General features: G+C 42.2%; 1 protein-coding gene across 5 annotated transcripts in view; it reads left to right on the forward strand.

Annotated features, from left to right (window-relative positions):
- The window catches only part of LOC132413534 (zinc finger MYM-type protein 2), a 93,277-nt gene that overhangs the window by 71,569 nt on the left and 7,310 nt on the right, over window positions 1–14,398 (forward strand). For 3 of the 5 annotated variants that reach the window (XM_059995580.1, XM_059995576.1, XM_059995577.1), the window contains 8 exons: window positions 1,661–1,790; window positions 2,743–2,858; window positions 3,463–3,631; window positions 4,853–4,978; window positions 5,896–5,990; window positions 7,469–7,637; window positions 8,541–8,692; window positions 13,657–13,771. In XM_059995580.1, coding sequence (XP_059851563.1) covers window positions 1,661–1,790; window positions 2,743–2,858; window positions 3,463–3,631; window positions 4,853–4,978; window positions 5,896–5,990; window positions 7,469–7,637; window positions 8,541–8,692; window positions 13,657–13,771 — 1,072 coding nt within the window. Of the gene's footprint in view, window positions 1–1,660; window positions 1,791–2,742; window positions 2,859–3,462; window positions 3,632–4,852; window positions 4,979–5,895; window positions 5,991–7,468; window positions 7,638–8,540; window positions 8,693–13,505; window positions 13,560–13,656; window positions 14,394–14,398 lie in introns of those variants that run through there. The other 2 variants (XM_059995578.1, XM_059995579.1) reach the window with 2 other exon arrangements.

Here is a 14,398-nt window from a genome sequence, read left to right on the forward strand (position 1 = left end):
ACGAACCTACCGAATGCAAGTGGTCTCGAAGCCCTGACTTGAATCCTTCTGAGACTCTGTGTCCTTGCTCTTGGGCCAAGGCCAAGGGTGACCAAGTGCAGCCCTCTGGTGCGTAGAGCCCCAGACCACGAGCACTTAGAGGGGAACCTAGCCCGTGTGCCCGTATGTGGGGTGGGACAGAAAAAGCAGGGGTGGTGTCCGAAATATTCTGGGGTTGGTTTCGCAGCTGCATCATCCTACAAGTTGAACTCGGCCTCCAGAATGAAAACCTTGAGCCTTCGGGTTTTGATTATCGGATGTTATCCATTGCGGTGGAGGACTCAGAAACCACCCCCAGACGCTGAGTACCCCTCCTCCTCCCCCTTCCCCAGCCCCAGCAGGGCGCACTGGGCTTTCAGGGCCCAGTTGCAGCGAGGATGCCGGGGACGGGCCCCGCCGGGCGCAGCATCAGGAGGCCGCTTGGGAAATGAGTGGCGTTGGAAGATGTTTGATGAGACTGCGTGGAAAATGTCCGTCTTTGAAGGTGTTACAGAAAATAAAAAGAAGAGCGTTGAAAACATGGTGCGCATCGCACACAGATGAGTGGAGGTGGTTGTGGCAGAAAAGGTGGCCAAGCCCAGCGGGGAGACTGGACAAGGGGGCAGAGCAAAGCCGCAGAATGGCTGCTGGAAGACGGTCCGAGACCCCCAGAGTTGTCCGCTGACCCCGGCTGAGATACTATCCTGGGGTCCTGCCTCGGGGCCGGATGGGCCCTGGCGAAGCGCCGGGAGACCATGCGGGCTTCGTTTCTGATGAGTCCTGGGTTCTCCTGCGCTGCGCAGCGCCGGGACGGCGGCGAGGCCGTCTCGCTTTCCCGGACACGGGCTCCACCTACTGCGCATGCGTGCGCGGGGAGGGGCGGGGCGCCGTACGCCGCGTGCGGCGTGCGTTTTCGGCGTGAGGTCCGTTTTCGGAGTGAGGTCCGTGTCCGCAGGAACTGTGCGCTTGGCACCCGAAGACCAGGAACTCTGAATTGTGTCCCTTTCCCCGTAGCGATCGGTGGTGTGCACAGCACCTTCATGTCGCCTCCTAGGCACAGAGCTGCAGCTTGCTTTACAGCGTGTGTGTGTGTTTCTGTGGTGTAAACGGTACTGTGGTGCACAGGCTGAAACATCTGTATCGAGAGGAGACGTTCCTAAAATTGCAGTGGTTGGGACAGAGGAAACAACTTAAAGTTTGATAACATTTTTGGTAATAATTTTCATCATTTTTCTTTTCAAATTTAGCACCACGTATAAGCAGTTTATGCAGTAGAGAGAGAGTATCAGAAAGCCATAATAAGAGTCTAATTATTTTCAAAATTCAGGTTAACAACCTTGCTTTTTTATTTAAGAGTGAGACTTGTCTTTTATGTTATATTAAAAAGTATGCTGTGGTATCCTTCGAAAAACAGATTTGTAGAATGAACGATTACTACTGCTTTTCCTATAGTTGGGATAGATTCATGTTGATCCTTCCAGATTAAGACTTTGGTAGACATAGTAGAAACAGCATAAATTGATTATATTCTTCCACTTTTGTGTGTTCCCCCCGCTGGACCTAGAAACCAGATATTAACAACAGCATAAAGTAATAAAAATTAGAGGCAGAAATAAAAATGTTTCTCTTTGTTTCTCGGTAGGGCTCAGCACCACCCCCTTCTCCAACCCCCAACAAGGAGATGAAGAACAAGGCAGTTCTGTGCAAACCTTTGACCATGACGAAGGCAACTTACTGCAAACCCCACATGCAGAGCAAGTCCTGTCAGACAGGTGACTCGCATCCTGAAACCTCGCTGAGTGAAATCCATGCTTTTCTCAAATAATGGGCTGCAGAATAGATTTGTTGGGTCACTTTGTCACTTTCTGTTGATTTTGCTTATCTGGTTTTAGACATGCCTTCAGAATACAGCATGTCATTTAAGATCATTAATAAAGATCAGTCTCTAACAAAGGCCTGCAAGTTATGTCACCAGTGATAAAATGCTGTATCAAAAATTTCCTTGGGGGCCAAGACCCACTAAAGTTACAGTGCTCTTCTGAGAAAACCATCTCTTTGAGTGTGGTCTATAACCGTAACTATTGTTTCCTTGTCAGAATGAGTTGAAATCATTCAGATATGTATTTTCATCAAATTTAAACGTTAGCTGTATTCTGATTGTTTGATTAAGTAAACCTTTTTGTGGGGGTGTGAGAGTGTCTGGGACCATATAATACTTTAAAAGATGTTTTTTTTCTATTTTAAAAAAAGTCTAGGGACTTCCCTGATGGTCCAGTGGTTAAGGCTCTGTTCTTCCACTGCAGGGAGTGCAGGTTCCATCCCTGGTCGGATCCCCACGTGCCACGTGGCCAAAAAAAAAAAAAAGTCTAAATTCTGTTTGTGCTCTCTATAACTTAGGACAGCTACTGCATTCAGTTTTGTTGTTTTTGGTTTTTTTGTTTGTTTGTTTTCGGCCACGCCACGTGGCATGTGGGATCTTAGTTCCCTGACCAGGGATGGAACCTGTGCCCCCTGCACTGGAAGCATGGAGTCTTAACCATCGGACTGCCAGGGAAGTCCCTGTTGTTTTTAACTTACCTAATTTTGTGAAAACTGGGAACTTCTTTTAAATGGGTACTGAGGCACTTAAATTTTTCTTTGTTACCAAATTACTTTGACTGAGCAGCTGTGTTTAAGTGGTGGTCATGGTTGACGTTGCTCCTTGAACACGTTCTGTGCCCCCAGATGGTGAGTGGAGGACAGAGTATGTCCCGGTGCCCATCCCGGTGCCCGTGTACGTGCCGGTGCCCATGCACATGTACAGCCAGAGCATCCCTGTGCCCACGACCGTTCCTGTGCCCGTAAGTCAGACTTTCAGCTCCCCTTCCTCCTGAGATCTCTCAGGTGCAGGCGGGGCAGCAGTGGGTTGGCGGTGACTGCTTCAGTGACACTGGTGGGACAGAGGGTGGAGGCTTGGCTTTTCATCAGCAGTTCACTTGGGTCTGGTTGAGGCTTTGCCAGGGGTTGCTGTGTGTGTGATCAGGTAAGTGCTCGTCCTCGAGAGTGAAGTTCAGCCAATGTCTGCACCTGCTTTACACATACTGTGTAAACATATTTGTGTTCATTTTAGAAAGAAAGATTTGTGAACCGTAAGGTTTACAACTGATACATGGAATGGAGGCTCATATAAATGTCATCCCCTGCAGTGCTGGGGACACTGTGTCAGGGCTGGCCTACTGTACTGTAGTCCCCTGGTGACAGAAATGCCTCAAAAATTACTTGTTACTTCAAAAAGTAGCTGCTTGTATTCGGGGCTTTCTTTGTGATACTTAACATACGTGTTCTTCCCAAAACTTCTGACCAGTGCAGCATTATGAAGTAGATCATGTGTCAGAGTGATTTTTAATTTGGAAAAATACCTTGTAATGTTAAGTGAGCCTGAGAGTAAGTCCTTTGGTTACTTAGGTGCCAGTCCCCGTGTTTCTGCCCGTCCCCTCGGACAGCAGTGAGAAGATCCCTGCGGCAGCCGAGGAGCTCAAAAGCACAGTTTCTTCAGATCCCCTGGGCACAGAGCTGCTGACAGTGACCGACATGGCTGAGGACGAGGGGAAGGCAGAGGGCACCGACATCCACAGTGAGTCCCCCGCTGCTGGGGGGGGGGGGACGACATCGGGGTTGGGGGGCTGCTGCTAGAGCGAGGCCGGCTGTCGCTGTGCTTCAGCCTGAGCGGGTGTGGGCACGCTGCAGCACAAGTGGATTTCGGGTTATGAGGCCCGCACTGTATCTAGCAGGTGCTCCCTGACGTCGAGCCCAGGAACTTGTACGGTCCCTGTTTTAATTGCTAACAGGATTTAACTTGTAAAATCGACTCTAAGTTATTCTTGTTTCAGTGGACGAGCTCAGACACAAAAAACTAAGTTGCAGTAGGCTTTTATAACTCAAACTCTTATTTTATGATGGTTATCCCCAATTTTGTTTTACTGATTTATGCTAAGAAAGTAAGTTGCATTATCTAAGCCAGCGTTGTCTTAACTTCTACTAGGGCAGTGCTTGCCAAGCGGTGTAGCAGGACATGTGTCTGGGAATGCTTCTCCTGCCTCAGCCCTCCGGGGCTGCCCTGAGCTTCCTGCTCCCCTCACCCAGAGCACAGGGCGTCGCGCAGGGACAGTGCTGGGCAAGCACTCGGTTAGGGAGTGGGAAATGGATTTAGTGGGTTGCAACCAGTGTTTTCTGGGTTTTTTGTTTTTTGTTTTTTGTTTTTAAAGAAAGAAAGAAACGGAAAAAATATGTCAGCATGAATCCCTCCTAGAAAGGGTATTGTTTTGTGAAACTTTTGTTTCCATTGTGTATGCATGTGTCTCTGTTTCCCACCACTACCCTGAACTCAATAAAATGTCTTTTTTCACTGGGTTGCAGTACAAATGTGTTTAAAGCAACCAATCAAAACGTTAGAAGCCGGTTGTGACTAAGCCTATATTGAATGATGTGAAAACCTAGGTCACAATTCAAAAAGAATGTTGAAAATTAGTTACACATGCTCGTAAGTTTATTTTTGACAAGAGATTGCTCTTAGAAACACTCTACAGAGTTGTTTTACTATTAAAGCATGCTTTTTAACTTTGTAGAGGGGCAGTCAAAACTTACAAGATTGAAACTTTTTGTGTATTCATGATTATCTACTACAGAGTTTATAGTAGCTTACATTTCAAGGTAGCTGCATGCTTTTTCGTTTTGTACATGTTAATATAAGTATTCCTATCTTGCATTTACAATTAAATGACTTTTGCCAGATTATGTGTAGGTACTGTTGCAGTTTTCTATTTTGATTTCTGATGATATTATGGCTTGATTACAGGTGTAATTATTGAAACGGACATAATTGGTTCAGATCTCTTGAAGAACTCTGACCCGGAGACAGAGTCCAACATGCCTGATGTACCATATGAACCAGATTTGGACATTGAAATAGATTTCCCCAGAGGTAATAGAAATTCTGTTTTGTTCTTTCAGTGGAAGTGTGGTTCTGCACTTTAGTTATGGTGTCAAAATCGTGGTTATGATCATTAACAATCTAATGTTCATGTCATTGCCTGTACTGTTATTATTGGTCTTTTCTTTTTTACCCAGATAAAACTCAGCAGTTAACTTCCAAACTGAAACATATTTTGAATTGTAGGAACTTAAAAGGAATTTCCCAGAGCCTTAAAAGGAAACTTTCTTAAAACTGATTTATTATAGAAACTTTTACAGATACATATTATAGAAACTTTTACAGAACTTAAAAGGAATTTCCCAGAGCCTTAAAAAGAAACTTTCTTAAAACTAATTTATTATAGAAACTTTTACACATATAGAAGTGTTGGTGTCTTTTTATTTAAATAAAATATTGATAGTATTTTTCTTAAAATCGTTTTGAAAATTAAGTTAACCTTCAAAGGGAAACAAATATTTTCAGGTCTTTTGTTGTAAAAGAAATGTGTTCTGTTTTTCATTGTTTATTTTCTTTATCGATGGCCAATAAGCATATTGAATAGAATGTAAAGCCTTTTACATTGGAAAAGATTTAATAGATTGAAACTAGACTGAAACAGATTTGTACTGAGACCATTTAGATCTTATAATTAAATTTCAGGTTTTAGTAATTTTTCTATCACACACTTCCACAAAATTCCATGTTGATACGCATTGTACATGTGTTTTTTAAGAGTATGAACAGGCGTTATCAGAACTTATAGACCAGGTTAGGTAGAGAAAATGGTTTGTTCTCCACCCAGCACAGGCTGCCCTGCGCATGGTGCTCGTGCGCATTCAGCGGGTGGTCCTTCGTTGGCTGAGTTTATATAGCATGAGTCTGTGCTATTACGTTTGAAATGAAAGTTCTTCTGATTCAATTGTCAGCTGCTGAGGAGCTTGATATGGAAAATGAGTTTTTATTACCACCTGTTTTTGGAGAAGAATATGAGGAACAGCCTAGACCTCGATCTAAAAAAAAGGTATGAAATGTAACAGTATTCTTGCATTCACATCCTGTCTCTGTGTAATAGAGGGCAAGGGTACTTGAGCTTCAGTTGTACCTGAGAATGTGGGAAGGTACTTTGTTTTCTGGAATTAAAAAAGACTTAAGAGGTAAAGCTTTTATTACTTCATTTCTAGGTAATAAAAATATATCCTATTTAGTTGTAGTTTCATAGAAGAAGAGTGAATTTTGCAACTTTTTATTTTTATCTTGATAAAAGGTTGTCATCGATAAAAGGTTTACATATTTGCTAAAAAAGTAAATTCAATTATTAGACAACAACTGAGACTGTTTTCTAGGGAGCTGTTTTTTCCATTGGTATTTTTGATGAGGTTGAGGTACACAGTTGTAACATCTGGTCTCACTGAAGCATCCCAGCACATAGGAAGACGTGCTGGGCGGTTCATTCAGGGACCCCAGATGTAAATGTACAAACGGGTATCGCTGTTCCGAACATCAGTAACAACTGTCCGTATTTCTCATTTCCAACAGAAAGCAAGGTTTTCTTTAAAAAAAGATGACTTTCACAAATTTCTCCAAAAAAGAAAGAGAAAGGGAAAATTGAAAAAAGGAGTGAGTACTTGTGGTAGAATGAAATTGGACTCTTACTTGACACCACACACAAAAATGAACTCAAAATGAGTCAAAAACCTAAATGTAAGAACTGAAATTATAAAACTCTTAAAAGAAAACATAGGCCTAAATCTTCATTAACTTGGGTTAGACACTGTTTCTTAGATGCGACACCAAAAGCACAGGAACAAAAGGAAAAAATAGATGAATTGGGTTATATCCAAATTTAAAATTTTTGTACAGCAAACAGTACCATCAAGAAAGTGGGAAGGGGCTTCCCTGGTGGCACAGTGGTTGAGAGTCCGCCTGCTGATGCAGGGGACACGGGTTCGTGCCCCGGTCCGGGAAGATTCCACATGCCATGGAGCAACTAAGCCCATGAGCCATGGCCGCTGAGCCTGCACGTCCGGAGCCTGTGCTCTGCAACGGGAGAGGCCACAGCAGTGAGAGGCCCGCGTACCAAAAAAAAAAAAAAAAAAAAAGAAAGAAAGAAAGAAAGTGGGAAGGAGTTGAGGAGTCATCTCCTATGAGGTGGTGTCTTTGAGAAGTTCTTCAGTTTCTCTCTTACATTAATATTTTGAATCCTTCTATTTCAGATTTTAATTATTATATATGTATTTTCTCATCAGTGACTCTCAACTCACAGCAGTAGTTAATACGATTCTGTTGTACAGAGTAGTTTATGCAGAAATACAGCATTCCTGGAGAGAGATTTCAAGTAATGTCATAGGTAACTGTTCTCAGATCAGAAATTCCAGTCAGTTCTAATCATGTAAATATATTTCTTTGTAATGTGCATTTGTTGAGAGATGGCTTACATAAAGTCATGAAATAATATAGGCTTAAGAAAAAGAAGATTTGACAGTGGTGTTTTACTACCAGGGAGCCAAGAGGAAGGCAGTGTCAGGGTACCAGTGTCATGATGACAGTTCTGACAACTCGGAGTGCAGCTTCCCTTTCAAGTACACGTACGGGGTAAACGCCTGGAAACACTGGGTCAGAACGAGGCAGCTTGATGAAGATCTTCTGGTGTTAGATGAGCTAAAATCTCGTAAGTGTTCTGATTTGTTTCCCCTATGTCCTATTTAAAAGCAAGGTTTTTATTCATATTTTGGTAACTATTCTTCTGTGCTTCCGTTTATGTGCATGAGTGAGCTTGAGCGCGCACACGCGCGCGCGCACAGACGCGCGCGCACACACACACACGCGCGCACACACACACACACACACACACACACGGGCATGCACCATGTTGCACAAATGAAGCCCTTACGGTAGTGTCGGTTCATGGAGCTCCTGTTGCTTGCTGGTCAGTACAACTCAAACAAACCTTGTTTCCTTTTTGAAGTTGATGATTATGATGATTGTGGGTAAAGAAGAAAGTTTGCTCTAAGCAGATAGAGCCCTTTGCAGCAGGCCAGACTCTTTACTGTGCATGGACCAGTCCGTGGCACCACAGAGAGGGTAGGAAGTATGGCCTTATGGAGGTGCTAGAGTCAGACTGCCAGGGTTCCCTCATGTACTAGCATCTCAGTTTCCCAGCTCTGAAGGGGGGTAACAGTACCCACCTTGTAGGGTTGTCATGAGAATTACATTAGAAAATACATGTAAATTTAGAACATTCCTTCATCCACAGTAAAGGCTTAACGTTGACTGATACTAGAATACCCATAGGATGTGAAAATCCAGAAGGCACTCAAGTGAGTCATTAATTACTATGAAGCTGCATGTACTGTACATGAAAAATATGTTTTTCCTTGAAAAAACAATCAAGGTTTTTGTTATTAACTGCCTTTGATTTTAAAAAGCATGAATGTAGCTTAAAATACTTTACATTTAAATGTAGCTCTTATTTTACCTGTAAATTCTTACACAGAATAAAGTGATTTCAGAAAGTTTCTTAATCTTAAGACAGTAAATAATAATTATTATTTTAAATTTTATTTCCTTTTAGCTAAGTCAGTAAAGTTAAAAGAGGATCTACTCTGTCACAGCACGGCTGAGCTTGACTATGGCCTGGCCCATTTCGTCAATGAGATCCGAAGGCCAAATGGGGAGAATTATGCACCTGACAGTATCTATTATCTTTGCCTCGGGATTCAAGAGGTGAGTGATTTTATGGTTACTTTCGAATATAATGTTGTTAAGAAAGGTTGTTGTGGTAGGTTCTTGGAGAAAAAAAATGTTTTGCTTCAGGAATATTACGGAACGTCAGGGTTTATTGGCTTACCAAGAAAGGCGAAAGTAATTTATTCGAAAATACTGGGATATTATAAAGGGTTTTCTTAGCTACTTTGTATACAGGTGTTTCTGCTATAATGTGCTGTGTCCCTAAAAGTGAACTTCAGGTTCTCCAAAACTGTGTACCAAAACCAAAAAGAACTTAGGTGAAAAACATAGTTAGTAACAGACCACTCGAAGCTCATGCATCTTTTGTAACAGGACTAATGATGTGTGTGTTTGTTACCATGTATATATATGATAATCAGGTTGATTTCATCCCCACCTTACAACTGCAAATAAATGAATTAACATTCTGAGGCATGGTATATATATGTATATATAGATCTGTGCTGATATACATGTAAACAGATAAATGACTTCCCTCTGCAAATAGGTCTGTTTCATCTCTGCTGTGTTTCTAACTTGTTAAATAGTGTAAGTACTCATTAGTTCTTTGGAATCATCTTATAAAAGATTTCATTCTTTAGAGGTTTTAGGTAAACTTCAACCACATGTCTGTGAATCTTGAATGAATACATTTCCCATAATAAACATGGAGATCCACTTTCGATAATGACTTTTAGTTTTGAACAGATAGTACAGGTTTGAGCCCAGAGGCCAGAAAAGGCCCTAGCTTTCCATCCTGTGTATTTGTGAATATGGTCAATGATGGGGGGAAATGTTCTTATGTGGAGTTTTGTTTATAGGCCTCGAATTAAATATTTCGCTGCTAACAGGTAGTAGGTGCTGAATAAATTACTGGAGAAAACTAGAATTGTCTTGATTTGTATTTCACTTTCCCTCTTCAGGATAGAAATTTGCCTAAGATTATCTAAGCAGTGGTGGGGAATAACCTCTAAATTACTGTGTATTCAGAGACCATCACATATTTTGCAGTAGCAAAATATTTATAAAGTAGAACTTCAAATACCATTAGAGGTTTGAAAGCTAAATGGATTGTAATATTAATGATTATAAATTATGTCTTCAAGTAGGTTCATTTTTTTCCAATTTTTTAATTGCGGTAAAATACATATAACACAAAATTTACCATCTTAACTGTTTTTAAGTGTACAGTTCTGTGGTATAAAGTACATTGATAATCTTGTGGAAACATGACCACCATCCATCTTCATAACCCTCTTCGTCTTGCAAACCTGAGACTTTGTCCCCATTAAATACTAACTCCTCATCCCTTAGTCCCACTGCCCCTGGCGCCCACCCTTCTTTCTGTTTCTGTGAGTTTGACTCTCCCGGGTACCTCATGTACGTGAAATCAGCATAATGTCCTGAAGTTCATCCATGTTGTAGCACACGTCAGAATTTCCTTTCTTTTTAAAATAGGTTCTTTATAAACTGAAAAATGTTTCCTCAAAATAAATTTTTACTACCAGAACAGTACTCTTAAAGATGGTCAAGATGGGGACTTCCCTGGGGGTCCAGTGGTTGGGACTCCGCGCTTCCAATGCAGGGGTCTCGGATTCAATCCCTGGTCGGAGAACTAGGATCCCACATGCCGTGCGGCGCAGCCAAAAAATTTATAAAAAAGAAAAAGAAAAAGAAAAGGTCAAGATGGTAAATTTTATGTTCTGTGTATTTTTACCACAATTGGAAAACCAGTTGTTTTACTCTTCTCATCACTGGACAGATTTTCACAGGCTTGATTTAATTTTTTGTAAAGGACTGTATGGTATTTATAACCAGCTTTAAAAATAATCTTCAAACTCATTGTGGTGATAAGATGTCTAAAAGATAGTTTCCAGAAATCATTGCTGTTTGTTGGTAGTTCAAGGATGCATACAGAGGTAGGTGCTATTTTGGAAGAATGTGCGTCTTTCTCTGTGTGATGCGTTTTCTGATTCCGTCCCCGGCTGACAACAAAAGCAGCACGGCTTCCTCTCCAAGCCCTGTGGACGTGTGGGGCAGGTGGTGTGTTGAGAAGTGAGGGTGGGCCAGCCCAGCCCCTTTTCCTCCCTCACAGATGCGGTAGCTAATCCTGTTCTTCCGATGGTGTAAGGGGTGGTGGCTGTCGCCAGAAGTTCACATAATATGGAAATGTCTGAGGAAGAAAGAAGGGGCTACGTGAGCCCCACAGTCCCGGTCAGTCTTTCACATGCTGTTCTACATCTGTGCGAGTCCTTCACGCCACGTTTACCCAGAGTGGGTGGTGGGCGCCTGTTCCCCTGGGTCCTCCCACCCCATCGTGCTTGGCTAGATGTGCGTGCATCTCTTTTTTTATGAATGTGGCAAAAGACATGGAACCTTTGTCCCCAAGGACAGGGAACTGTGTTACACACTTTGGTGTCTTTCCTTCCCTCTGCTTCCCAGTCGTTGTGTCAGCCCCTGAAGACGTCTGGGTCAGAGCTCAGTGAATTCAGTCAGTGGCGAGCATTCCCTTTGTTTTATAAACAGTGTGCACCCCCCTCTCCCCCACTGCCAGATCTTATGTAATTGTCCTGAAGAGCTGGTGCTTTTATTTCTAATCTTCCTTCTGACTAGTGGGAGAAACGTTAGGTCAACTCAGATGATGGTGCTCTGGCCTAGTTGCTGGTTAGCGCACACATGGTTTATGTTCTTCATCCTTCTACTTTGCACTTGCTGTGTCTCCAGGTATAAAGTAGGTGCCTTTTAGGCAGCATATTGTTGGGCCTTGTTTTTTATTTATCTTTTTTTTTTTTGGCTGCATTGGGTCTTCGTTGCGGTGCACGGGCTTCTCATTGTAGTGGCTCCTCTTGCTACAGAGCACGACACGTGGGCTCAGTAGTTGTGGCTCGCGGGCTCTAGAGCGCAGGCTCAGTAGTTGTGGCACACGGGCATAGTTGCTCCGCGGCATGTGGGATCTTCCTGGACCAGGGCTCGAACCCGTGTCCCCTGCACTGGCAGGTGGATTCTTAACCACTGTGTCACCAGGGAAGTCCCGGCCTTGTTTTTCAAATTAAAAAAATTTTTAATCCAGTCTGATAATATTTGTCTTGGTGTGTTCAGACCAACAAAATTTTTTATTTAAAGAACCGGCTGGTAAACATTTTAGGCTCTGTAGGCCATACTTAATCTGTGGAAAGCAGCCCGGGCGCTTGCACTCTGTTTTAAGAAAACTTGGTTGTATTTGTAAAGAGGCAGCGGGCCAGCCTTCAGGACTGTAGTGCAGACCCCGGTTTAGACCTTTTACATTTAATGTAATTAATCACTGGATTGAAAATCCTGCTTGTTTGTGCTTGTTATACAGTTGACCCCCCTTAGCTACAGGGGATACTTCGGGATCCCCACTGGAGGGCTGAAGTCTGTGTATGCTACAGTGGCCTCTACACACCTACCTGTGATACAGTTTTGATTTGTAAATTAGGCACAGTAAGAGATTAACAACAATCATTACTAACAGAATGGAATAATTATCATAATGTGCTGTGATAAAAGTTCTGTGAATGTGGTGTCTCTCTCTCTCTCTCTCTAAAATCTTATTGTACAAATTGAACACCTTTTCCATCTTAACTAAGCACTGACCACCCTCTGTGGCCGTAGCTTTTATAGTTTGAGGTGTGACAGCAAAACTAGCCTGAATTTTCTTCCTGCTTTACAACATCGCAGATAGAAGATTTGTTCTCACCGTGGATCTCAGCAACCTCAGCATCCGATTTTTTTCTTTCCTGATTAAGTCCAGAACTGTCACCTTTTCACTCGAAGCACTGTGCGTCCTCTCTCTGGCGTGTCCGAATTGCCAGCTTCACTCCTCTTGCTTTGGGGCCATAATTATGTAAAGTAAGGGTCACTTGAGCACAAGCCCTGCAACCCTGCAGTGGATCTGACAACCCAGATGGCCACCAGGTGGCTGATGTGCGGGATGTGCCGGACCAAGGGTGATTCACGTCCCTCCGGGCGGGACGACATGACATCGCGAGATTTCATCATGGCTTCTCAGAATGGCCTGCAATTAAAATTTATGAATTGTTTATTTCTGTCATCTTTCATTTAATAGTTTTGGACCTTGGTTGACTGTGGGTAACTGAAACCACAGAAAGTGAAACTGGATGAGGGGTCACTGTATCTGTTCTTTGTGGGTTTTTTTTGTTTTTGTCTTTTTCTGCTTTCTTTTGAATTATTTTTCTGTGATTACATTTATCTCCATCATTGGTTTATTATTTATGCCTGTTAAATTATTTGTAGTGGGTTTGCAGTGTGCGTCTTCAGTTAATCATTATATACCTTCAGACCTTCTTGCCCTGTCTCACATGTGGTAACCTCAAGCCCTGTGATCCCAGTTTCCACCTCCCGTTCTTTGTGGTGTTGTCACACATTTTACTTGAGCGTTCTTTTTACCCACTGGAGATGGAGTTCGCAAACTTTGGTGTTTAAGTCATTCTTTAGCAACCCTTACTGTTAAGGTTTGTCATAGTACGTTGTAAGATTCATAAATTTGCACTAACTCAAGGAGAGTGGGGCATAGAGAGGAAACAAGGGGAAAAGCATCAAGCTCACAGGCTGCTGGGAGAGGCTTCACGCACAGAAACCCTCCCGCCCTGCCCTCACCCTTCGTGTCCGTGGACTGTGTGCTGAGCATTGGAGCCACGTGCTCTGTTTGTATCTGACAGACTGAAGATTCTCATCCAGTTCTTACGTTCTGAGTTCTTGCCTTTGTATTTCAGCTTTGAGTTTTTCAAGCAACAGATTAATTGGTAACTTATGTTTCTTTGATTTCCAGATATATAGAGAAGGCAATCATCTCTTATTAGTATGCTAATAAAGACAAAGACGTAAGACGTTTATTTTTTCCTTAGGAAATAGAGTATAAGTGGTCTGTAATTAGCTCATATAAATCTTAAATCCTTCAAGTTTTTTTTTTTTTTTTGTAGTACTTGTATGGTAGTAATCGAAAAGACAACATATTTATTGATCCAGGATTCCAGACATTTGAGCAAGAATTGAATAAAATACTCCGAAGTTGGCAACCAAGCATACTTCCAGATGGTAATGCTCCTTTAAATAAAATGTCGCCCACTTGCTGCTGGGATTTTCTGTGTTTATAGAAAGTGTACTAAAGATAATTAGGAAATAATTTAAATGAGAGAGCACTTATTCACGGACGCATCGGTCCGTCTTTCGTTGAATTAGAAATGAATGTGGTTGATAGCTAGTGTTTATGAAGAACTTTGTAATAAACGTGACCCACTTTCTTTGGAGTAAGAAACTGGATGCTCATTTCTTAAGCCCTCCAGTTGAGATTCTGACGTAAATTTCTCTAAGAAACCTCTGTTTTAGTTGTATAAAGAAAACTTGTTTGAATGGAAATCACCTATTTTTTTTCAGGATTTCTGCAGATGTAAAATTCCCTTCTGACCATGGTCTGCTTGTCCTCTGGAAGACCAGGAGCAGACTCCAGGCCTGACCCCGGGGGTGCTAGCTGTGTAGTCTGTTGTGTTTCCCGGCTCTGTGTTGTTTCAGAGCCGCATAGGTGATTCTGAAATTCATTCCAGTTGATCTGGAGTGAATGGAGGATTGGACTAGGTTTGTTCTTGAATTAACTTCTATCTGTTTCTAGCTGGTTACATGAAAACTGTTTATTGTAATTCTTTAAAAATCTTTCTCTCTATTTAA

This window comes from Delphinus delphis, chromosome 18 (assembly GCF_949987515.2).
Source record: "Delphinus delphis chromosome 18, mDelDel1.2, whole genome shotgun sequence".
NCBI lineage: Eukaryota > Metazoa > Chordata > Mammalia > Artiodactyla > Delphinidae > Delphinus > Delphinus delphis.